Source organism: Tursiops truncatus, chromosome 1 (genome assembly GCF_011762595.2).
Source record: "Tursiops truncatus isolate mTurTru1 chromosome 1, mTurTru1.mat.Y, whole genome shotgun sequence".
Lineage (NCBI taxonomy): Eukaryota > Metazoa > Chordata > Mammalia > Artiodactyla > Delphinidae > Tursiops > Tursiops truncatus.
The window spans coordinates 43,922,203-43,947,735 of NC_047034.1; the positions used below are offsets into that span (position 1 = coordinate 43,922,203).

Consider the following 25,533-nt stretch of genomic DNA (forward strand, 5'->3'; position numbering starts at 1 on the left):
AGAATATAAGATATTTAGACATAGAATATAATATGTAATACAGTTGATGTATTCAAGTGAATGTGACTCTTAAGCAGTTTAGTGGTATCCAGTTCCCTTTGGTTCCTTTTTATAAGATTTTTCAGAATTTTTATTTCTACTGAAGGAAGAATTTTCAAATACTTATGTTACTGTACAATAATAGTCAATTAGTAACTATTCTCAGAAAAATTAATTCAAAGTATTTGTTGATGATTTTGATCAGCTAGTGGGTAAGTAAAATTAAATTTTTTCATAAAAACCTTCATGTAAGGAATACAAAAATAATTAAGTATGTATATTCCTGCTGTTTTGAATGTAAGGTTTTAATATGTATCATTGCTTTTTAACTTAAGAAATGGCTAATTTGTGAAATTTTAATAGACTTTTGGTTAATATGAGGGAATTAATGTTAATATTGTATATTTAGCTTTAGATACTGCATTTAAAATAAGATAACGAGTATAATTTACATGCTTGGTTGGATGCATGAATTTGACTTCATCATCTATTTGTTAAAATTAAATTTGTGATTAAGTATGGCAGAAACAAGTTAAAATAGAAGAGTTGAGAACTACTTATATAAATGTTTGTATTCCTAGAGATGCATTTTTGATGTTTGGTTCCTCTGACCATTCATTAGTCATTTTCACATTCTCTTCTGACCTTTCTAGAGGATGTTAAACGTCTAAGTGAAAAACTTAAAGAAAGCAATGCAACAAAGGGTGAGCTTCAGTTAAAATTCGATGAACTGCAAGCTTCTGATGTTTCTGTTAAGGTGAGAAACAAACAATTTCTAATGCATAGAATACAACTTTTGATTAAAACTCACCTAAATTAAATTTTAAATATAAGCAAGTTATCTATAAATGAATTAAAAGCTATTTTTTTAATATCAAGGAATTAAGTTTTAAGACAATTTTAATTGAACTGTTTTGCTTATATGATGTTTGTTTCATATTGTTCTTACCTGATTCTCTTTTCTGTTAAGAGTCCATGCAAATACTTATTTCTGTTGTAAAAGTTCTGCTTGTGTACCTTAGCTATACACAAAATCTTTTGAATAACCATATACTATATTTAACTGTAAACCTTTTTTTCTTGGATTTCCTTAGTATCGAGAAAAACGCTTGGAGCAAGAAAAGGAGTTGTTACATAATCAGAATACTTGGCTGAATACAGAGTTGAAGACCAAAACTGATGAACTTCTGGCTCTCGGAAGAGATAAAGGAAATGAAATTCTTGAGCTTAAATGTAATCTTGAAAACAAAAAAGAGGAGGTAATTTAGTAAAATTGTATCTTTATGTTAGTTACAGTTTACATTTGTGTGCCAGCTTATACAAATTTATTCAGTGGAGTACCAAATTAAATATATTGTAAGATTAAGGGTCAATGTGAAGGACATAACTCATAAACATTTGGCCTAGGAAATTAACCAGTTACATTTTTTTTTATCAGATTATAATTGATTTACAATGCTGTGTTAGTTTCTACTGTACAATGAAGTGAATCAGCTATATGTATACATATTTCCTCTTGGACCTCCCTCCCATCCCCCATCCCACCCATCTAGATTATCACAGAGCACTGAGCTGAGTTCCCTGAGCTATACAGCAGGTTGCCACTAGCTCTCTTTTTTACACATGGTAGTGTATTTATGTCAAACCTAATCTCCCAGTTCATCCACCCTCCGCTTCCCCCACTGTGTCCACATATCCATTCTCTACATTCCTGCCCTGGATATAGGTTCATCGGTACTATTTTTCTAGATTCTACATGTATGCGTTAATATACAATATTTGTTTTCTCTTTCTGACTTGCATTTAAATAAAGAACTTACATATCCTTGGATGAATTTTCATACTATCTACTGTCTAATGGTGTGTCCTTCCTAAGGCACATGTTTAAGAAGTGGTGGTGAGTTTCTCTGAGCTAAAACTAAACATGTTGTTCTGTGAGCTATTTTTCATTTTCTTAAACATTCATATTTTATGTAAAATGCTTTTTTGGGTGTGGGGGATTATTTTGCTTTTACTTGGCAGCTAAACTTTATTTATTTATTTTTAACATCTTTATTGGAGTATAATTGCTTTATAATTGTGTGTTAGTTTCTGCTGTATAACAGAGTGTATCAGCTATACGTATACACATATCCCCATATCTCCTCCCTCTTGCGTCTCCCTCCCACCCTCCCTATCCCACCCGTCTAGGTGGTCACAAAACACCAAGCTGATCTCCCTGTGTTACGCGCCTGCTTCCCACTAGCTATCTATTTTACATTTGGTAGTGTATATATATCCATGCCACTCTCTCACTTTCTCCCAGCTTACCCTCCCCCTCCCCGTGTCCTCAAGTCCATTTTCTACATCTGCGTCTTTATTCCTGTCCTGCGCTTAGGTTCTTCAGAACCATATTTTCTTTTTTTTTTTTAGATTCCATATATATGTTTTAGCATACGGTATTTGTTTTTTTCTTTCTCACTTGCTTCACTCTGTATGACTGACTCTAGGTCCATCCACCTTACTAGAAATAACTCAGTTTCATTTCTTTATATGGCTGAGTAATATTCCATTGTATATATGTGCCACATCTTCTTTATCCATTCATCTGTCGATGGACACTTAGGTTGCTTCCATGTCCTGGCTACTGTAAATAGAGCTGCAATGAACATTGTAGTACATGATTCTTTTTGAATTATGGTTTTCTCAGGGTATATGCCCAGTAGTGGGATTTCAGGGTCATATGTTAGTTCTATTTTTAGTTTTTTCAGAAACCTCCATACTGTTCTCCATAGTGGCTGTATCAGTTTACATTCCCACCAACAGTGCAACAGGATTCCCTTTTCTCCACACCCTCTCCAGCATTTATTGTTTGTAGATTTTTTGATGGTGGCCATTCTGACTGGTGTGAGATGATATCTCATTGTAGTTTTGATATGCATTTCTCTAACGATTAGTGATGTTGAGCATCCTTTCATGTGTGTGTTGGCAATCTGTATATCTTCTTTGGAGAAATGTCTATTTAGGTCTTCTGCCCATTTTTGGATTGGGTTGTTTGTTTTATTAATATTGAGCTGCATGAGCTGCTTGTGTATTTTGGAGATTAATCATTTGTCCATTTCTTCGTTTGCAGATATTTTCTCCCATTTTGAGGGTTATCTTTTCATATTTTTTATGGTTTCCTTTGCTGTGCAAAAGCTTTGAAGTTTCATTAGGTCCCATTTGTTTATTTTTGTTTTTATTTCCATTTCTCTAAGAGGTGGGTCAAAAGGGATCTTGCTGTGATTTATGTCATAGAGCGTTCTGCCTATGGTTTCCTCTAAGAGTTTGATAGTGTCTGGCCTTACATTTAGGTCTCCAATCCATTTTGAGTTTATTTTTGTGTATGGTGTTAGGGAGTGTTCTAATTTCATTCCTTTACATGTAGCTGTCTAGTTTTCCCAGCACCACTTATTGAAGGGGCTGTCTTTTCTCCATTATATTCTTGCCTCCTTTATCAAAGATAAGGTGACCATACGTGCGTGGGTTTATCTCTGGGCTTTCTATCCTGTTCCATTGATCTGTATTTCTCTTTTTGTGCCACTACCATACTGTCTTGATTACTGTAGCTTTGTATTATAGTCTGAAGTCACAGAGCCTTTACCAAGGCTTGCTTTGTGACCGAATATATGATCTATCCTGGAGAATGTTCCATGAGCACTTGAGAAGAAAGTGTATTCTGTTGTTTTTGGATGGAATGTCCTATAAATATCAATTAAGTCCATCTTATTTAATGTATCATTTAAAGCTTGTGTTTCCTTATTTATTTTCATCTTAGATGATCTGTCCGTTGGTGAAAGTGGGGTGTTAATGTCCCCTACCATGATTCTGTTACTGTCAATTTCCCCTTCTATGGCTGTTAGCATTTGCCTTATGTATGTACGTGTTCCTATGTTGGGTGCATAAATATTTACAATTGTTATATCTTCTTCTTGGGTTGATCCCTTCATCATTATGTAGTGCCCTTCTATGTCTCCTATAATAGGCTTTATTTTAAAGTCTATTTTGTGTGATATTGGAATTGCTACTCCCGCTTTCTTTTGATTTCCATTTGCATGGAATATCTTTTTCCATCCCCTCACTTTCAGTCTGTATGTGTCCCTAGGTCTGAAGTGGGTCTCTTGTAGACAGCATATATACTGGTTTTGTTTCTGTATCCATTCAGCCAGTCTGTGTCTTATGGTTGGAGCATTTAATCCATTTACATTTAAGGTAATTATCGATATGTATGTTTCTGTTACCATTTTCTTAATTGTTTTGGGTTTGTTTTGTAGGTCTTTTCCTTTTTTTGTGTTTCCTGCCTATAGAAGTTCCTTTAGCATTTGTTGTAAAGCTGGTTTGGTGGTGCTGAATTCGCTTAGCTTTTGCTTGTCTGTAAAGGTTTTAATTTCTCCGTTGAATCTGAATGAGATCCTTGCTGGGTAGGGTAATCTTGATTGTAGTTTTTTCCGATTTGTCATTTTAAATAGATCCTGCCACACCTTTTGGTTTGCAGAGTTTCTGCTGAGAAATCAGCTGTTAACCTTATGGAGATTCCCTTGTATGTTATTTGTTGCTTTTCCCTTGCTGCTTTTAATATTTTTTCTTTGTATTTAGTTTTTGATAGTTTGATTAGTATGTGTCTTGGCGTGATTCTCTTTGGATTTATCCTTTATGGAACTCTCTGGCTTCCTGGAGTTTATTCAGTATTTCCTTTCCCATGTTAGGGCAGTTTTCAACTATCATCTCTTTAAATATTTTCTCAGTCCCTTTTTTTATCTCTTCTTCTTCTGGGACTCCTATAATTTGAATGTTGATGAATTTCATGTTGTCCCATAGGTCTCTGAGACTGTCCTCAATTCTTTTCATTGTTTTCTTTATTCTGCTCTGCAGTAGTTATTTCCTCTATTTTATCTTCCAGGTCACTTATCTGTTCTTCTGCCGCAGTTATTCTGCTATTGATTCCTTATAGAGAATTTTAAATTTCATTTATTGTGTTGTTCATCATTGTTTGCTCTTTAGTTCTTCTTGGTCCTTGTGAAACGTTTCTTGTATTTTCTTCATTCTATTTCCAAGATTTTGGATCATCTTTACTAACATTACTGTGAATTCTTTTTCAGGTAGACTGCCTATTTCCTCTTCATTTGTTTGGTCTGGTGGGTTTTGCTTGCTCCGTCATCTACCCTGTGTTTCTCTGTCTTCTCATTTTGCTTAACTTACTGTGTTTGTGGTGTCCTTTTCGCAAGCTGCAGGTTTGTAATTCCTGTTGTTTTTCGTGTCTGCCCCTAGTGTGTAACGTTGGTTCTTTAGGTTGTGTGGGCTTCCTGGTGGAGTGGACTGGTGTCTGTGTTCTGGTGGATGAGGCTGGATCTTGTCTTTCTGGTGGGCAGGACTGCATCTGGTGGTATGTTTTGGGGTGTCTGTGAGCTTATTATGATTTTAGTCAGCCTCTCTGCTAATGGGTGGCGTTGTGTTCCTTTCTTACTAGTTGTTTGGCATGGGGTGTCCAGCACTGGAGCTTGCTATTTGTTGAGTGGAGCTAGGTCTTAGCACTGAGATGGAGATCTCTGGGAGAGCTTTCACCATTTGATATTACGTGGGGCCGGGAGGTCTCTGGTGGACCAATGTTCTGAACTCGGTTCTCCCACCTCAGAGGCTCACGCTTGACACCGGCCGGAGCACCAAGACCCTGTCATCCACACAGCTCAGAAGAAAAGGGAGGAAAAAAAAAAGAAAGGAAGAAAGAAAGAAAAATAAATTAATTAAATTAAAATAAGTTATTAAGATAAATAACAAAAAAAAATACTGAAAGTAAAAAATAAAAAAGGAAAGAAGAGAGCAATGAAACCAATAAACAAATCCACCAATGATAACAAGTGCTAAAAACTATACCAAAAAAAAAAAAGAAAGAAAATAGACAGAACCCTAGGATAAATGGCAAAAGCAAAGCTATACAGACAAAATCACAAAAGAAGCATACACACACACTCACAAGAAGAGAAAAAGGAAAAATATATATATACAAAAAAAAAAGGGAGAGGGCAACCAAATCAGTAAACAAATCTACCAATGATAATAAGTTCTAAATATTAAACTAAGATAAACATAAAACCAGAAACAAATTAGATGCAGAAAGCAAACCCCAAGTCTACAATTACTCTCAATGTCCACTGCCTCAATTTTGGGATGATTCGTTGTCCATTCAGGTATTCCACAGATGCAGGGTACATCAAGTTGATTGTGGAGCTTTAATCCGCTGCTCCTGAGGCTGCTGGGAGAAATTTCCCTTTCTCTTCTTTGTTCGCACAGCTCCTGGGGTTCAGCTTTGGATTTGGACCCACCTCTGTGTGTAGGTAGCCTGCGGGCGTCTGTTCCCCACCCAGACGAGACAGGGTTAAAGTAGCAGCTGATTAGGGGGCTCTGGCTCACTCAGTCCTGGTACTTGGCAGCTTTATACCAAATTAATTTCAGTTAATACAACATCCTTCCCCGCAACCAACTCTACTTCTTTGTTTCTAGGTTTCTAGAATGGAAGAACAGATGAATGGCTTGAAAACATCAAATGAGAATCTTCAAAAGCATGTAGAGGATCTGTTGACCAAACTGAAAGAGGTGTAGTTGACCAGTTTAAAATGTCTCTTTTACAAAAATATTGTAACACTTAGGAAGCTATTGATTTATAAAATGATTTCATATTTTGAACCATTCCTGGCACCACAAAATGGCCAGGGCACTTTCATAGGATGTAACTAGGCTAAAATTGCTAGAATCAGTTACATACAGTATCCAAAGTACTGTCTAAAAACGAGTATGGTTAATTTTAATGACATTTAAATATCCTACTTTAAGATAAAAATATCATTAACATGTTATCCTTAAGATAATTTATCTCTATAATGACAACTGATTTTAATTTTAGTGTTTTAGTCTTCATCTCTTTACTTTCAAAACTGAATTTTTTATCTTGGCATTTGATAAGCATTCTAAATTCAGTTCAAATCAGACTGTTCTAATTTGGTTTTTGGTGTTGACTTTTTTTTTCCCCCTCAGGCCAAGGAACAGCAGGCCAGTATGGAAGAGAAATTCCACAATGAATTAAATGCTCACATAAAACTCTCTAATCTTTACAAGGTAGGTACCGTACCATATGCTTTAGTGTCCTAATGTTGCATTATTGGATGTTGGGTAACTTTTTTAAGATTAAATTTTAGAGTGCTGCTGATGATTCAGAGGCAAAGAGCAATGAACTGACCCGAGCAGTGGATGAATTACACAAACTTTTGAAGGAAGCTGGAGAAGGTAAGACTTTCCAATTATGGGAAGATTATTTTGTTTTTAGATAGAAGGTACTGTTTTCTTTACCCTTCTGTAGATTTTTGGATTTGGAGGTCAGATACCTTATTAGGGACAAAATTTGATACAGAAGAAAGATCCTTAGTTCAAGAAATTTTAAATTCTATTTTCAGCAAATATTTGAAAATTTAAGTAGCTAACATTTTTCTGTTTCTTTCATTTGATAACCTTATATATATATTCTGATTGTAATAGGAAATTTTTCTTCCATTTTTGAAACGTTTCCTTTGATAAATACATATAGGTTTATAGTTTGGGTACTCTCTTAATCCATAAATAAGCCTTACTTTTTAAGTTATAATGTATTTTAAAGTCGTTGATTTCATATATTCCTGCTTTTTTTTAATGTAAGTTATTTATGTATGATCTTTTCCAGGCATTTCCTATGTTCTAGACATCTAAGATCAGATTAAAACCAAAGAGACACTTAGAGCCACTTTTTTTATAATTTGAGTTCCCCTATTTTCCCCTCTTATAAAAGGGACATCAAAAGGAGAAATAGATTGACTAGGCCAGGACACCTCAGGAATTATAAGTACATCAAGAGCTTCCAGTGGGTAATAACTGTCAACCACAGCCTCTGTAGAATTTAATATTGTGTGCTGACTATTCTGTTACATTCTGTAACTTAAAGATTTTAATTATGTGCTTGATTATTCTGTCTCTAAAAATGTTTTTAGCCAATAAAGCAATACAAGATCATCTTCTAGAAGTAGAGGAATCTAAAGATCAAATGGAAAAAGAAATGCTTGAGAAAATAAGGAAATTAGAGAAGGAATTAGAGAATGCAAATGACCTGCTTTCTGCCACAAAACGTAAAGGTATGGATTAATAGATGCTTATTAAAGGTTTGAAATACTAGAACTTCCCTACATAGTCCTCACTTAACTTCACTAATAGTGTTTGTCATGTTGTGATGTAGGAAACTCATTAAGTTATAGCATTACAATTTATTTATTTTTAGTTCCGCATTACTTTATCTGTATCTTTATTGTATTGTTAGGTATAAGTACCATTTGATCACACATAATTGTGTGTCAATTTCCAGAATAGTTTTAACTATAATTACTGCATGGTTTTTAGAATTGTGTTACTTGTCATATTTTATATAGTCTTCATAGGAATTTATATGTAATGTACAGTAGGTATCACTTTTACTTGTAAGAAATATTAGTGGCTTTACTTTGAAATTTTACAAAAATATACTCGATTTCTGTGTGTTGGCTCAGGGGCCATCTTGTCTGAAGAAGAGCTTGCAGCCATGTCTCCTACTGCAGCAGCCGTAGCTAAGATAGTGAAACCTGGCATGAAGCTAACTGAGGTAAAAATGGTATTAAATCTTGTTATTTTCCTTCAGCAAAAGTGTTCACATCTCTCTGACACTTATGCCCCAGAAAAATTATTCTTAAAATTGCCTAGTGATTAACGGATCGTTTTAGGGAAAGCTTTCTTACTTTTTTTGTTTGTTTGTTTTTAGTTGTGCCTCATGGGCTCCTTAGTTGTGGCATGCAAACTCTTGGTCCCCGGACCTGGGATCGAATGTGCGCCCCCTGTTTTGGGAGCGTGGAGTCTTAACCACTGTGCCACCAGGGAAGTCCCCAGGAAAGGCTTTCTTGGTTCCTGGTTCTGTGTAACATACAGTAAACATTTCCATCTTGTGTAATTGCTAATGAATGTTTATGAAGAAGCTAGACAAACTGTGTATATCTGTTATGCTTAGGTTTGAAATGACCCCTCTTCTTCTTTCAGCTGTATAATGCTTATGTGGAAACTCAGGATCAGCTGCTTTTGGAGAAACTAGAGAACAAAAGAATTAATAAGTATCTAGATGAAATAGTGAAAGAAGTTGAAGCCAAAGCACCAATTTTGAAACGCCAACGTGAGGAGTATGAACGTGCCCAGAAAGCTGTGGCAAGTTTATCTGTTAAGCTTGAACAAGCTATGAAGGTTGGTTCCATTCCTAAATTTTAACTGTAGAAAAAATACATATGAGAAACCATTTACTAGATAGGGTAGTTCTTTCTTAGAATTAAAGAATTTAAGTTAAAAGGCTAACCACTTTTTCAGTGATAGGGTAATTATATATTTTAGAACTTGTCATTACATTATTAAACATCTGTAATTGCAAAATGTTTTATCTTTATTCAGCTAACATTGAAAACCTTTAGCATTTTTTAAGACATTTGGGATGATTTCTGTAGGGTTCTCTAGTGGATGATAAATAGCCAAATCTCCCTGGGCTACTCTTCAGATTAAAATAACAATCTCTGTTAATAGAACCTTTCTAAATTTAGCAATAGTCATTTTTTGTCAGGCAATTCTGATATTCTGTCTAGAAATGATAATATTGTTTGACTTACCATTGAAAAGAATTCCTTTTTTTAAATATCGTTTCACAATTTGGCAAATCTTTATATACATTATTTTGTTACTGTTCCTTTGCATATTAGAAGTACTAAAGAAGTTTGTAAATATTCTTTACCTCTTAAGATTCCTTTTTAATAGGTAATGGTTTAAAAAGAGTATTTATATGCTGATAATGTTGTTTTTAGGATACAACTGTTATTACTGAGAAATCTTCAAGATTTATTAAGCAAGTTTTATTGGGGAAAATCAGTTAAATCAACTTGTATCTAAACTGATAATTTTTTTTTGAGAGTATAAATATATTGTATAAATAAATTGTATCCTTAATTCACCTTAAATTTTGTTGCTGTTGTTATTACAATTTAGATGTCAGTTTAAATATGTGGTTTGATGTGGTTTAAAAAGAGATCCTTTGGATCTACTTGACTTTCTCACTGTTGAGAGTGAGCATTTTGCTTGGAGCTTATTGTCTGAAGGAGGTAGTAAAGTAGAGGGGCTTAAAAATTAGATAATAGCAGCTGTTCATTGTGGGGGAAACCTATTTGTTAATTCATCACTAACATACAGGCACAGTAATAAACACAGACATTTTTCATAACTGCTGAAGACTTTAAAGATAATTTCTGTATGTTTTTCATAGCTGAATCTTCTGTCCATAACATACATCATGTCCAGTCTAGATTCTGTGGTGCTTATTTGTTAGATTCTTAGAGTTTTATAACCAAATTACTTCCTTCCTTGGCATCTTAATTTATCCCAGTTTGAACTCAGTAGATTTGTGTCGTTACCATCTTTCATGAATATTTGCCTGCTTCATTTTATCAACTGAAATTGGTTTATCCATGTTCCCTGAGGGCACTGTGCTCAGAGGTACTTTAAACACCAGGAAAAATATGAGCCATCTTTCACTCGAATAGTGTGTAAAACATTATTATGTGAAAACAGTACATTAAGAAGCAAATTTTGTATAAATTTGAGATAAAACATAAGATTTCAAAGATATTTTTTGCTTACATCAAGCTCCTTAAAACTGTGCCCCTAAATCCCTAATGATATTGTGATGCTAAACTTTACAGAGCACTGCAATATGCTGTAATTTCTTTCCTTTTTTTAACAGCCTTGTTACATTGGCTGCTGCTTCTTTAGAATTAATTCCTGATGCATTTTTAATAAAACCAAGTCTTTTATGCATCTTACCCAACATTTTTTACTTTTAACATTTATTACCAGATAGTATAATAATGATCATCATTGTAATGCAGTCCTTTGTTTTTGTCTTAGTAACGAAGCTTTTGAGAGTATTTCTCTGATATCATTTGATAATACACTATGAATTTGGTGTGGCTGTAACATTGTAGTTCACAGTTAACTTAGGGGGAACTCCTCATCATTATCGTACACTGATGAACATTATAATGAGCAATATTTGAGATATTAAGAAATACATGTATTCCTATTTTTAAGAAATTTCTCTTTAGAGGCTAGTATATTATATAGAATTTTTTTATTTATAAGTTGATTACTGTGGTATTTGAGCACTGAATATTTTTGTTGTTTGTGTAACTGCTATTTATATAGATCTTAGAAGGAAAAACAATTTTCATTTGACTTTTCATTTTAAAGGAGATTCAGCGATTGCAGGAGGACACAGATAAAGCCAATAAACATTCATCTGTGCTTGAAAGAGACAATCAAAGAATGGAAGTACAAATAAAAGATCTTTCACAACAGGTTAGAATTTTTTGTTTCTTTTCCTGTATTTTTTCCCTGAACTGACTGCCTAGTAGTGTTTGAATCTGTTTGCAGGTATGTAAGGTAGAACTAGCACATACGAAATTCTCATCAACTAAGAAAACCACTCTAGCAGAATTGCAGCCTAGTCATTGTTTTCCCGTAGCTGCTCCCCCTTCTCTTTTCCTTATGTGTTTGATAAATTTTCAAATTGAAGGTACTGGTTGTAATAAATGAAGTAATTCAAAGGTAAATAAAAGTTTTCTTCCCCTGCCCAAGTCCCAGAGTTAACAGAATGGTGTTATTCTTTCACCAATGGTGTATTCTTTCACGTCTTCTTATATGTACAGATACACAAGAGCATATGTAAACATATGTAAACATTCTTTGTTTTTACTAAAATAAAATCATGCATTTTGTATATGCATCTATAAATGCATTACCCTACCACTTTTTTATTTAACTGAACAGGTTTGGAAATGTAGGTCTGTTTTGTTCATATATTTTACCCTAATATTTGTGTGTGGGTATACACACGTACACACAAACATAGATAAAAATTTCACATGAATGAAATTAACATCTATTTTCCATGCTCCCCTTCTGCCCCACCACATAATACATATATAAGCATGCGAGTGCAAGCATACACGCACACACACACACAAAATGGGTATATATTTCTGTGTGTTTTATTTGGTCTTTGTTTTAGAAAAATGGAACCATGCTTCTGGAATCTGTTTTTTAAAAAAATAGTAGTTTTCATTACGTACGTCCATAGAAGTGAAAAATAAATTTTTCCATTAAGGTTTTCTTTATTTAGGCCTTAATATCTAAAATGATAAGCTTGATGTTTTGTTTTTCAAGATAATTTAATACTAAGTTGACAGTGTTCATAAAGTAACATTGTCATTTGAAAATTTTTACTTTTCTTCTAAACATTTCCAGAATCAAAGCCAATACTATTTGATAACATATTAAAACCCTTTTTTAGATTAGAGTGCTTCTAATGGAACTTGAAGAAGCGAGGGGTAACCATGTAATCCGTGATGAGGAAGTAAGCTCTGCTGATATAAGTAGTTCATCTGAAGTAATATCACAGCACCTAGTATCTTACAGAAACATTGAAGAGCTTCAACAGCAAAATCAACGTCTCTTAGTGGCCCTTCGGGAACTTGGGGAAACCAGAGAAAGAGAAGAACAAGAAACAACTTCATCCAAGTAAGCAATAGACTACTTTGGTTTATTCAGCAAACATTTATTGAAACCTTTTGTGTGCCCCTAACAGTGCTGGATATTGGGAATATAGTGATTTAGGAGAAAAAAAACAGCTGAGCAACAATACCCAAAAAAACAAAAATTCTACTCTCAGGGACCTCAGTTTGTGGATGAGACTGATAATAGATAAAATAGATAATAAGATCAATAAATAGATAATTTTAGTTCAGTGTGATTAGTGCTGTAATAGATGAGCCTATCCATGGGAGCGTAGGGTATGAGACCCAGCCTAGATTTTAGGGAACAGGCCAGGCTTCATGGAGAAGATATTTAAGGAATTACAGTAAAGAATTTTTTGGGAAAAAATGGTTTTGGTACTAGAGGAGGAAGAATGGCTATGAAAGTAAGAAGACTGGAGTTTGGACTCAGTGGAATTGGTTTAATTTTTGCAAACAAATTTTTCAGATGACGTTGGTGAGTGTCTGTGTCCTATATGGTGGGGGTTTTAAAAGTGATTCTTAAAATAGCAGCAGAAGAAAGAAAGGATAAGAGAGATGAAAATACTGTGCTTAATGATAGGCGATAAAATGCTTAGTCAATTTGCAATAGAAATTATGACTGCCTCTCAATCTCAGTCCTGTGAAATAGACTGATTTCTTTTCCTGCAGAATAACTGAGCTTCAGCTCAAACTTGAGAGCGCCCTCGCTGAACTGGAACAACTCCGTGAATCACGACGACATCAAATGCAGCTTGTTGATTCCATAGTTCGTCAGCGTGATATGTACCGTATTTTGTTGTCACAGACAACAGGAGTTACCATTCCTTTACAAGGTACGTTTTTATACGTATCTTAAAAGTTTCCAAGTATTTTGGGGAAATATTTCTGAAATGTATTTTAGGGAATGGATTTTGCAATATAACTAGTATCTACTTTAACAGTGCTAACTTCAAATTTGACTACCATATATGAGTGATCATAGCACGTCATCAATTCTAAAATATATTAGGTAAGAAAAATGCTGATCATTGTTGAAAAATATGCATCTGAGAGGCAATGAATTACAGTGTTTATTCTGGTTATGTTTTGACATTTAATCTGCAAAAATTACCTTTATTTAACTAGAAGTCATAAATAACTTTAATAAATTGTTTAGTAGGTTCTTTGTCTCATAATTTCTATAATCTTATGATTTCATTTAAATGAGTCAGCTTGTTTTTTGGTAATGACGTATTTTGTGAAGAAATGTTACATCATTCTTTTTACGTTTCTGAAGCTTCAAGCTTAGATGATAGTTCTCTTGTGTCAACTCAAAAACGTTCAAGTACATCACAGACTGTTTCCACTCCTACTCCAGTACCTGTAATTGAGTCAGCAGAGGCTATAGAAGCCAAGGCTGCCCTTAAACAGGTAAAGACCCCACCTTTACAGCTTTATCTTGGGTCAGGTTTTTTGAGAACATGGACTATCATCTTCTAATAATTTCTCCAATATTTAGTTGCAGGAAATTTTTGAGAACTACAAAAAAGAAAAGGCAGATAATGAAAAAATGCAGAATGAGCAGCTTGAGAAACTTCAGGAGCAAGTCACAGATTTGCGATCACAAAATACCAAAATTTCTACCCAGCTAGATTTTGCTTCTAAACGGTAAATTTTCTTTTCAAAAATTAAGTCTAAACGGTATACTTAGTTTTCAGTTGAATCAAATTCAAGTGTTAATTTGCAATAGTGTTACTTTTTTTGGTGGATTCTGATCCAGGATGAGATGTACAGGGGTTCATTTTTTACTTTTGGTTAATGATTTTCCTGGATATTGCTAAGGAGTCCAGGTAGTTATTTAGTTAAGTTGAAGTTCATGTAAGGAATGTTGCTATTTTTCCTTCCTGAGATTAAAGAAGATACTGTTTCCATAGGACTTAATTATTTTAAGTAAGGAAGATAAGAGAACTGTGAGCAAATTCAGCCTTTTCTAGTCTAGGTAGAAGAGAAGCAGGCTCTAGCGAGTTCATTTTGGGAAAATTCACTTTCTTGGTCACTTAACAAAGGAATAATGGTAAATTTCATTCCATAGTTATTACCAGAGCCATTGAATACTTGTTAGTTTATCAAGTTAGGAGAAAACTTATTTCTTTGTATACTACATGGTCAAACTGTTTTTGTAAGTATATGACAAGAAGTTGTCTCTGTACATTCCAACAGTTTGATATCCCAATAAAAGCACCTTTTTTTCTCCTATGTTGATAGCTCTAGCCAGCCATTTTCTAAGCTTTCAAGCACATAAGAAAATAACATGAAGAATTTTAGAGAGAAAAAAAGGACTGGCAAAAATCCATCACTAACCATGAGTGAATATCTTAAATTGCATACTGTATAGTGATGGGTGTCTCGTGTATCAACATTATATGGCATTATTTTGAATATGATTAGAATACTTGTAAATGAGTAAGATTAAAAAGTTAATTCAGCATGAAATACTGTGTTTAATTAGAATTTGAATTTGACTGCTAAATGTGGAATTTAGAAAAAAGAATGGAGGTTTTTACATTATTACACAAGCCACTGTTTTCATATTATTAATCATGTAAAATTAAGTTCTTGTGAAAATCAAGGAACTAAGCTAGGATATAGTACTTCAGTTGCTTATGGAATTTTTTTTTTTCATATAAGTTATGAAATGCTACAAGATAATGTTGAAGGATATCGTCGAGAAATAACATCCCTACACGAGAGAAATCAGAAACTCACTGCAGCAACTCAAAAGCAGGAACAGATCATCAACACAATGACACAAGATTTGAGAGGAGCTAATGAAAAGCTAGCTGTTGCAGAAGTGAGACCAATTTCCAGCATCTCACTTGCGTTATAAGTTGCATTTGACACTTGTTTTTTAATTATTACTTTGCTTTTACTGGTTGGTGTAATGTAGATATTTGAGGTTTGTGAATTACATGTCCTTATCAAATAGTTTCCAGGCATCCACTTGTCCATCAGATCAGTTGGGTGATTGTTTCTAATAAAACTGGAGAGGGAAAGAAGTTTGTTTGTCTAGACTAAGATTGTCTTACAGATTTTCCATTTCAAAATAAATTTGTAAGTCACTGTTGCTCTAGTTACAACAAAGGCAGTGGGTGAATATTTTATCCATTCTTATTTCTAATAAAGGACAGTATAAAAATTTCATTAGCATTGAATTATATTTCTGAATTTCAATGAATAAAATATAATTGATGAAATGAATGATGAATATAAATGTCAATCAGAAATTGACAGTACTTTCAACTAAATTCTAAATTCTTTGAAGATAAATTTTCATACAATGCTTTACTTTTTATAAAATTGTCTCTTACAACTTTTTAATCATTACTTATGAACTAGGTACAGTTGTCCCCCATTTGGCCTATCGAGAAACAGACGCAGAAGCTAAGTAATTTGCCTGTTTTGGGGCCATGATGAGAGATGGGTTGGTTGGGACTTAAAACCTAGCTTTTCTAATTCTGTTGGCTATATTCTTTCATTTTTGTCTTGTACCCACTCCTTTGTGGAGACTAGACAGCAGCACTTTTTCAAACTGGTGGAGTAAGTTTTATGATTGATAGTTTTTGACTCATCCTGAAAATATGAATATTTGAGGATATTGATTTTCAGCGAACCCTCCTATATCCCATGAAACTCAGAGTCTTTATGGGGGAAAAAAGTTTAAATAGATCAGTCAGCACTTTCAAACAGATCCTTAGAAACCAAGCTTAGATTCTAAACTTGCATAATTTAATAGTATGCAGGTATGACTATAGCACAATTTTTCAGTTTTGCCTCTTACACTCTGGCATTTTAGATTTTTTTATTGTTTGTTTTAAAGTCTGATTTGTTAGAGCAAAGATAGTGTAAGTATTTGTGGTAATTGCAAGATTTTTTCCTTTGATCTATTAGTATTTCCAATATTTGCTTCATATTTCAATACATGAAACTAAGAGTTGTATTTCCTTATATAGTGAAGAGATGTAGTCTCTACTGTTAGTTTCTAACATTAAGAAATATGTAGTAATGAAGAATCATTTTAATTTTATAACTGTGTTATTACATTTGACACATTGCTTTTCAATATTTTTTCTTTAACTTGTATTTGCCTCAAGGTAAGAGCAGAAAATTTGAAAAAGGAAAAGGAAATGCTTAAATTGTCAGAAGTTCGTCTTTCTCAGCAAAGAGAATCTTTGTTGGCTGAACAAAGAGGGCAAAACTTGCTGCTAACTAATCTGCAAACAATTCAGGTAACCAAATAAAAAAGGACATGTAGAAAAATTAAGTTATATTTGAACAATTTTGACATTGTATTTTCTCAGGTTTCTTAATGAGAAAATTCATGTCATTTTTGTCATGCATTATGATCATTGAATTTGAAGTTTATTAAGATGTCAATATTCGAAATAAAACATTAAAAAAAAAACTGACTGAAGCCATGCAATTGGCAGTTTTAATCCTCAGGTCTATATTTAGAGTCCTGTACAGTTTAATTGTGTACAAGATTTAATCTTTGGTTTATAGTCTTTAAAACTTCAAGAAATCTGAATGGCCGTTGGTAATATGGTTTTTATTTTCCCTATTAAATAGATGTTTTAGTATGGATAATGTCAAATACCTTCTTGGTAAATGTTTTAGATATTAACCTCTTCATGTAGAAATGAGTTGTATTCCCATAATTTTCTATTGCCTTTGGGTTTTCTTTTTGGTGGGGGGGGGGGTTTACTTTTTTCTTAAGTATAACAAAAATCTTTTTTTACCTTAGGGAATATTGGAACGATCTGAAACAGAAACCAAACAAAGGCTTAGTAGCCAGATAGAAAAACTGGAACATGAGATATCCCATCTAAAGAAGAAGTTGGAAAATGAGGTGGAACAAAGGCATACACTTACTAGAAATCTAGATGTGAGTCTGTGTTCTGAATTTCTGTAGAATGTTTATGTTTAAAAATTAAGCTGGTGTGTAGATAAACTGTCATCTCATGTTGAAGCATAGTTTTGAAGAGATCTCTTACAGACTCGTAAGTTTGTCTTGCCTTTTTGTATGCTTAGTAATTTTTGATTGGGTTTTATCCTATTGGGTGCTGGATATTTCTGTATTTCTATAAATCTTGAACTTTGTTCTGGAATGCAGTAAAGTTCATTGAAAATAGTTTGATTCTATTGAATATATTTTTTACGATTTATTAGGCAGGCCCAAAGCAGTGCTCAGTTTAGAACTAATTATTCACTGCTACCAAGCCAGTATCTTCCTGACTACTAGTCCCAGTGCCCAGTGAATTAAGAGCTTTTGCAGTCAGGTTGCTGGAAACAGGCATTATTTATTCCTAATAACTCTCTCTGAGCACCAGAGAGTCTTCATTCAGTCTCTTTGGGTGATTCTTTACCCTGTCTAGGGTAATTTCATAGGCATGCACTGATCACAATTTTGCTGAATATTCAAGAGGGATCCTGTGCAAATCACAGTACTCAGTGCAGCTCTCTTCTCTCTGATTGTCTTATGAATTCAAACTAGCCTTCTTCTACTCTCAGTTCTATGTTCTCAATTCAGGAATCCTGTGGGCCTCATTTCCCTTTCCCTATGCCTTAGCCTGCACACTCTTAAATCAATAAGTTGGGAAATTGTAGGGTTCACCTCTTTTGTTTCCTAACTCAGGTATCACAGTTGTTCTAATGTGTTTTGTCTGGGGTTTTTTGGTTGGTGTTTGTTTTTTTGATTTTGGTTGTTTCAGATGGGGAGGTAAATCTCATCTCTGTTACCCTGTTTTAGCCAGAGTGTTAAAGTTCTGTAAAAAGATAACTTGAACCTCTAGTTACTTAAGAACTTAAAGGTAAATGTTTGTAGGGTTAATGTATTTTTTCTTATAGGTTCAACTTTTAGATACAAAGAGACAGCTGGATACTGAGACTAATCTTCATCTTAACACAAAAGAACTGTTAAAAAATGCTCAAAAGGAAATTGCTACATTGAAACAGCACCTTAGTAATGTGGAAGTCCAGCTTGCTTCTCAGTCCTCACAGAGAACTGGTAAAGGTAAATAATTAAGTAGGCTGATAAAAAGTACCTCTTTAGGTTTATAACATATCCTGTAGATAAATAGCCTATTCTTTGTGGATACTAGCAAAAGATTTAAAAAACAAAAAACCTTTATTGTTCCTATAGTAAAGCTCAGTTTTCCACTTAAATTAATAAATTTGCAGACTTGGAAGATTCGGAATAGTTGTACATATGGCAGCTGACCAAGATATGCTCTTAGTTTTCCAATTATTGAAACCATTTTACTGATACTTTAAGAATGTTTCTCTTGTGGAGGGTTAATATTTGAATTTTTAACTCTCCCTTTCGAGATGAGGTTACTTGTTGAATTTGTAATGATATGGCTCACTTACAGAAATAATTGATTGGCTTGGTCTCTTTTAGAGCAACATTTCTAATTTTTGCTCATTGATAGCCACAGGTAAAAGATTTGTCTCATTAGGTTTTGCTTCTCTTTGTCAATACATTATTTCAAATGCAAAGCCATTGTGTCCAGATTTTCTACATGGTTTTATTTCTTAATAGAAGAGAAATTTAAAACATAAGTATATCTGTGTATATGTGATATATATAGTATATATATATAATTATCCAATACTTCTTTCTTGTTATCATATGGTATGAAAACATTCTTTCTAATCTGCAATTTCTTCCTTTTCCATGAATTTTAGAATGAAAATTGCACTAAATGATTAAGGTGTAGTGTTTTGGAATAAACAACGTTTAAATAAATTAAGAATGGTAATTTCTTCAAGTAACTGTCTCAGTTTAGTGGAAATATTTTGTATTCTCTTTTTAAGTATCTTTTTTTAAAAAAAATATTTGTAACAGCAAAGTTCTTTTGAAGAAATAACATACTAACAGTAACCTGGTTTTATTTTGGTATTCAGTATGGGTTGAAATATACTTTTTAGGTAGTTAACTACTTATTTCAGCCTTAATCCTAACTTCACAGTCAGGATTGATAACAGTCATCTCTAATATCTTTTAACGTGTTCATTTTAAGAAAGCTGTTAAATCTTTTAGGTCAGCCTAGCAACAAAGAAGATGTGGATGACCTTCTGAGTCAGCTAAGGCAGGCAGAAGAGCAGGTGAATGACTTGAAGGAAAGACTCAAAACAAGCACTAGTAATGTGGAACAGTATCGTGCAATGGTTACTAGTTTGGAAGAGTCCCTCAACAAGGAAAAACAGGTATATACAATTTTGAAATCGGTTTGCGTGCACTTACTAACTTTTTTTTTTAAGTTAGGTTGTTGCTATGTGTAAGACACTGTGTAAAAGTATGGATTTGACTGACATTGCACTTACCTCTTAAGAGTGCTTGAGTCTAATAAGCCAAATAAAACAAACAAAAAGATCACACAAAATTTGTGCAACATGGAAAGTGTATTGCTGTAGAAAAGGTATAGATGAAATGTTGATGTGAGTGGGAGGTAGGTGAGATTATTTGTCTTTTGAGTATGCATAACTCCACAGGAGAGAAGGCATTTGTGTCCAGCCTTGAAAGAAAGCATCATTTGGATAGTTAAAGGTAGGAAGTTATTCCACGTAGAAGGCACCATCAGCCAAGATAAAAAGGCTAGTTAGTGTGTTGCATTTATGAAGTGAAATAGTGAGGAATATAATTATAAACGTAGTCAGGAGCCAAATGTGAAAGGTTTTCAAGTCATACTAAATTATACGTTGTAAGATTATTGAGGCATTGATTTTTTTCCAACATGTCATAACCAGAATTTGCTTTAACTAGAAAGATTAATGTAATAGATTGGAGGGTACAAAGTTTGTCTTGGAGGCTATAGCAATAGACTAGGGCCATAGTTTTAAAAGATCCTTTCGTGGCTGGCATCATGAAAATCAAAATATGTGGGGAGAAAAACCCCTTTCAGTGGTAGAATGGACAGATTTGGCAAGTGGATATGAAGAATGAGGGGAAAATGAAAATTGGAAATTTCACTTCAAAAAAGAAAAATGACCAGTAAACAGGTAGAGAGGTAAATTATGCATAGTTTTAAGTGATGTTTTTGAACTCTTGAATCAGCATTTGATGGATTTTTTTAAAAAAAATACGAGGCAAACATTAATTTTAGTATTTTTTAAATTTAGTTTAGATTTGGGGAAAGTAACTGTATAATTTTAAATATGTATATTCTTTGTATCTTATTTGGTTGATGGCAAAGGTGACAGAAGAAGTACATAAGAATATTGAAGTTCGCTTAAAAGAGTCAGCTGAGTTTCAGACACAGCTGGAAAAGAAGTTAATGGAAGTAGAGAAGGAAAAACAGGAACTTCAGGATGACAAGAGAAGAGCCATAGAGAGCATGGAACAACAGGTAAATTAAGTTTTTACCATATCAATCACTTTTTCTATGGTAAGAATTTAAATTCTTTTAATTAGCTCATCAGCTACTATTCAGTTCATCTCAACAGATATTGAATGAACACATACCCAACAATTTTAGTTTTATGTTTTACTCTGTACATCTGCACATGTTTCCTTTTGGATATTTAAGACTACTTTATGGTACTAGGTATCAGTGCTGCTTTTTAGAAGCCTCTGCCTAAAAATTGACTTTTGCAGATAGTAATATGGGGTCAACATAGACCTGCAAAATTTGTCCAGTAGATTATGTCGGGTTATGACTATTTTAAATTTAGTAAGAAGTCTTTGGGCTACTTGTATTTTGAAAAATCTATCTTCAGTATTTTTAAAGTAAGTTTGCAATTAACTCTGGTTTTAATCTTGTTCTTCTGATTTAGTTATCTGAGTTAAAGAAAACACTCAATAGTGTTCAGAATGAAGTACAAGAAGCTCTTCAGAGAGCAGGCACAGCTTTGAGTAATGAGCAGCAAGCCAGACGGGACTGTCAGGAACAAGTAAGTGTCACTCTTAGAGCCAGTTATCGAGAAGTGAGCTTTGATCTTAGGGAACAGTTCTTGGAGTATATTAATGTATTTTGGGGATTGGTGAATCTTACAAAAATGCAGGTTTATTTCCACTCTTGTGGAACTTGGAATAACATTAGTTGAAAAGTATATATGAAGGCTAAAAGTAAACACAGGTTTCCCCTGCTGTCCAAAAGTAGAAAGTTCCTATGAAGCCGTGTGTAAACTGCAATGTCATGAAGTGAAGAAACAATTAGCTTAGGACACATCTTGCTAATGGAAGCACAAAATAAATTGAGATAAAGCATAGATGCTCACAGACACAATTCAAAGCTCTGACAGCTTGATATTGAGATTCTGAGTATAGTTCTCAGGGAGGGAGCTTGGCAGTGCCTCTCTTGCTACTCGGGGTGCGCACAGCCTCTATAATGGCTCCTGCAAAACAAACGCTGAACACTTTTCACTTTTCTCCTTTTTTTGTAAAAGCAAAAATGCTCTTTGGATTTCTTTTGGTTAGCAAAAACAGACGCTAATGTAGGTTTTTCATAAAAGCAAAGTGGCATAAAGCAAACTTTCAAAAAGTAGGAGATACCTGTAGAGCAATATCCATTAACAAAACAAAGTTGATAAATGGGAAAAATATAGAAAAATAGGAGTAGGAGATTACATGTGTACTTGCTTTCACTTGCAAACATTCTTTTTTTTTTTGCGGTACGTGGGCCTCTCACTGTTGTGGCCTCTCCCGTTACGGAGCACAGGCTCCAGACACGCAGGCTCAGCGGCCATGGCTCACGGGCCCAGCCACTCCGCGTCACGTGGGATCTTCCCAGACCGGGGCACGAACCCGTGTCCCCTGCATCGGCAGGCGGACTCTCAACCACTGCGCCACCAGGGAAGGCCTGCAAACATTCTTTCATTATTGTAGTCCTTCACTAATTCTGGTTGTAAAGCTGTACTACAGACACGATAGAGATACTTTTCTCAACAAAATAATTTTAATACCTTTTTAATGTATTACTGAGCTTACACAGATTTCTATACACCACTGTTTATAAGCTTTAAAAGTACAAAACCACATTATTTAAGTATACATACAGCATGCACACACACATATATGTGATACTGCTTTTTATGAACAAGAAATGGTAAAACAATTCAGGAAAATGGGAATTATTGAAATGGTAGAATGGGAAGGAAAGACATGTAAGGATATTGGAAACATTCTCATTTTTATGTTTGGTGGTATATTAATAGCCATTTGTTGGGTTACTATTCTTTATTGCTTACATATTGCTTATATACATAACATGTATATGTATCAGGATTACTTTAAAAATGGAATACAGGGGAAAGTGCTTCAAATTGAAGGTAAATTAGACAAAAATGAATTGTCTTTGGCTTATTGCCAAACAGCATAATATTGGAAATTAGAATCAAATAATGTATCCATTTTTCAGTACTCAAATAGATTGTTTTCATTTACCTTCATTCACTTTGCGTATATATATGTATTTTATGTAACTCAGTTATATTTAGTCTTTTTTTCATAAAGGCTGTTCCGAGTTACTATATCATCTTCTTAAGTTTCATTTTGAACAGATGTTTAATATTTCATTAAATAGACAGTGTGATTTTTTTTTTAATTTTTTAACATCTTTATTGGAATATAATTGCTTTACAATGGTGTGTTAGTTTCTGCTTTATAACAAAGTGAATCAGTTATACATATACATATGTCCCCATATCTCTTCCCTCTTGCGTCTCCCTCCCTCCCACCCTCCCTATCCCACCCCTCTAGGTGGTCACAAAGCACCGAGCTTATCTCCCTGTGCTGTGTGGCTGCTTCCCACTACAGTGTGATTTTTAATCATTCTCCTTTTTTGGTACATTTAGAGATTGTCTTCACTTTTATTACTTTAAATAATACAATGTGCATCTTTTCAAAGATTAGCTTTATGGGTTTTTAATCATCTATGTCGATGGGGAAATAATTCCTTTCAGGCTAAAATAGCTGTGGAAGCTCAGAATAAGTATGAGAGAGAATTGATGCTACATGCTGCTGATGTTGAAGCTCTACAAGCTGCCAAAGAACAGGTTTCCAAAATGGTGTCAGTGCGTCAGCACTTGGAAGAAACAACCCAGAAAGCAGAATCACAGTTGTTGGAATGTAAAGCATCTTGGGAGGAAAGAGAGAGAATGTTGAAGGTATTATTGTACATCATAATCATATTGTACATCAGAATGTTTAGAGAATTGAAAGTTTTTTTTTAATGTACATTGGAAAATCTGGTATTATGATAGACTCTTGGATTATAGGATGAAGTTTCCAAGAGTGTGTCTCGCTGTGAAGATCTAGAAAAACAAAACAGATTACTTCATGATCAGATTGAAAAATTAAGTGACAAAATCGTCGCCTCTATGAAGGAAGGTGTACAAGGTCCATTGAATGTATCTCTCAGTGAAGAAGGAAAATCTCAAGAACAAATTTTGGAAATTCTCAGGTAAATCCAATATATTCTTAATGCTTTTTACTTCTGTGGTTAACAACAATTATGAAGTTTACACTATAAATGTATAAATTAGACAAGTGGGAGTTACAGGATATTTAGGCATAAAGCTCATTTTGTCTCTTATTAGTCAACAAAGCCACTATCACCCAATTAGTGATCACTTTTGACATTTAGACATATGCCAATTTAAATAAATTAGTTCAAGTTGAATCTAATAGTAAGAACTTGAGTGGGTTCTTTAGAAAATTAATTGCCTTTCGGATTATTTTAAAGATAGAAGCCACTGTCTGTAATAAAATATATCCCCCATTATTTTTTAATGAAAGCATTTTGTAAAAATAGTTTTTAAAGTGAATGATTTTTGTCATCTTAAAAATTATCCAAGTTTTGAAATGTTATGTTGTTGGCATTTTTCTATTCAAATAAAATACATATTCTTGTAGATTTATACGACGAGAAAAAGAAATTGCTGAAACTAGGTTTGAAGTGGTTCAGGTTGAGAGCCTGCGCTATCGACAAAGGGTTGAACTTTTAGAAAGAGAGCTGCAGGAACTGCAGGATAGTCTAAATGCTGAAAGGGAGAAAGTTCAGGTATGTATCCTAAGCTTTAAGAAAGCACTTGTTAAATCAAGAGATGAGCTCATTTCAGTTTCTAATAACATAAAATTTAGTTTGAAATAAGCATTCTTTTTAAACGTGTAAATTCATTAAACATTAGTAAACACTGGCACAATACAGTGGTGAGAGACTAATGGTAACCAGACTGACTGGTTTCAAATTCTAGCTTCACACCGTGAGATGTGTGCCTTGGATATATTGTTTAACTTCCTTGCTCTTAAACTTCCTTGTCTGTAATATTGGGGTGATAATAATAGTGAGGATTGAGTTAGTGCACATGAAGCGTTTAGAATCATGTCTGGTACACAGTGAGTGCTTAATAAATTTCAGTTATCTTAATTTATTACTGTAGTTTTCATTATAGATTGATAGTCATTTTAGAAAAAAAGGTAGGTTGAAACTGCTACAGAATATTCCTTTCTCATCAGAGGTGCAAAATGTAGTCAAAACAATTGACCAAAGGAAAATAAAAGATGCTTAGTGAATATGTGATCACAACATAAGCTTATTAACTCCTAGTCCACACTACCACCCAAAGGCTTACTATTGCATAACAGCTCTACATCTGGAAGGAAGGAAATTAAGACCTTGAATCATTTATCTTCTTTTAACTGATAGTTGGAATGCCTGCTAGAGATAAACCATTGAAACAGGGGAAAGTGAATAATTGAACAATTAGATTTATTGGATTTACATTTTCAGAGAGAAATTTAAAATTCCAGAGTTATATCCTATTGAGAAAACAACCCAAATTCAAACATTTC

The 25,533-nt window shown here is 33.8% G+C and overlaps 1 protein-coding gene across 3 annotated transcripts in view; it reads left to right on the top strand.

The window, feature by feature from the left end:
- Positions 1-25,533, top strand: part of TPR (translocated promoter region, nuclear basket protein) — a 62,789-nt gene that overhangs the window by 6,400 nt on the left and 30,856 nt on the right. For all 3 annotated transcript variants that reach the window (XM_019952526.3, XM_019952527.3, XM_019952528.3), the window contains exons 5-27: positions 693-796; positions 1,134-1,298; positions 6,556-6,648; positions 7,087-7,167; positions 7,248-7,335; positions 8,070-8,210; positions 8,619-8,710; positions 9,139-9,336; positions 11,380-11,487; positions 12,482-12,708; positions 13,374-13,537; positions 13,981-14,114; positions 14,203-14,351; positions 15,372-15,534; positions 16,835-16,969; positions 17,485-17,625; positions 18,588-18,753; positions 19,783-19,949; positions 20,936-21,088; positions 21,516-21,632; positions 23,643-23,846; positions 23,958-24,142; positions 24,595-24,742. In XM_019952526.3, the coding sequence (XP_019808085.2) occupies positions 693-796; positions 1,134-1,298; positions 6,556-6,648; positions 7,087-7,167; positions 7,248-7,335; positions 8,070-8,210; positions 8,619-8,710; positions 9,139-9,336; positions 11,380-11,487; positions 12,482-12,708; positions 13,374-13,537; positions 13,981-14,114; positions 14,203-14,351; positions 15,372-15,534; positions 16,835-16,969; positions 17,485-17,625; positions 18,588-18,753; positions 19,783-19,949; positions 20,936-21,088; positions 21,516-21,632; positions 23,643-23,846; positions 23,958-24,142; positions 24,595-24,742 (3,323 nt within the window). The remainder of the gene's footprint in view (positions 1-692; positions 797-1,133; positions 1,299-6,555; positions 6,649-7,086; positions 7,168-7,247; positions 7,336-8,069; positions 8,211-8,618; positions 8,711-9,138; positions 9,337-11,379; positions 11,488-12,481; positions 12,709-13,373; positions 13,538-13,980; positions 14,115-14,202; positions 14,352-15,371; positions 15,535-16,834; positions 16,970-17,484; positions 17,626-18,587; positions 18,754-19,782; positions 19,950-20,935; positions 21,089-21,515; positions 21,633-23,642; positions 23,847-23,957; positions 24,143-24,594; positions 24,743-25,533) is intronic.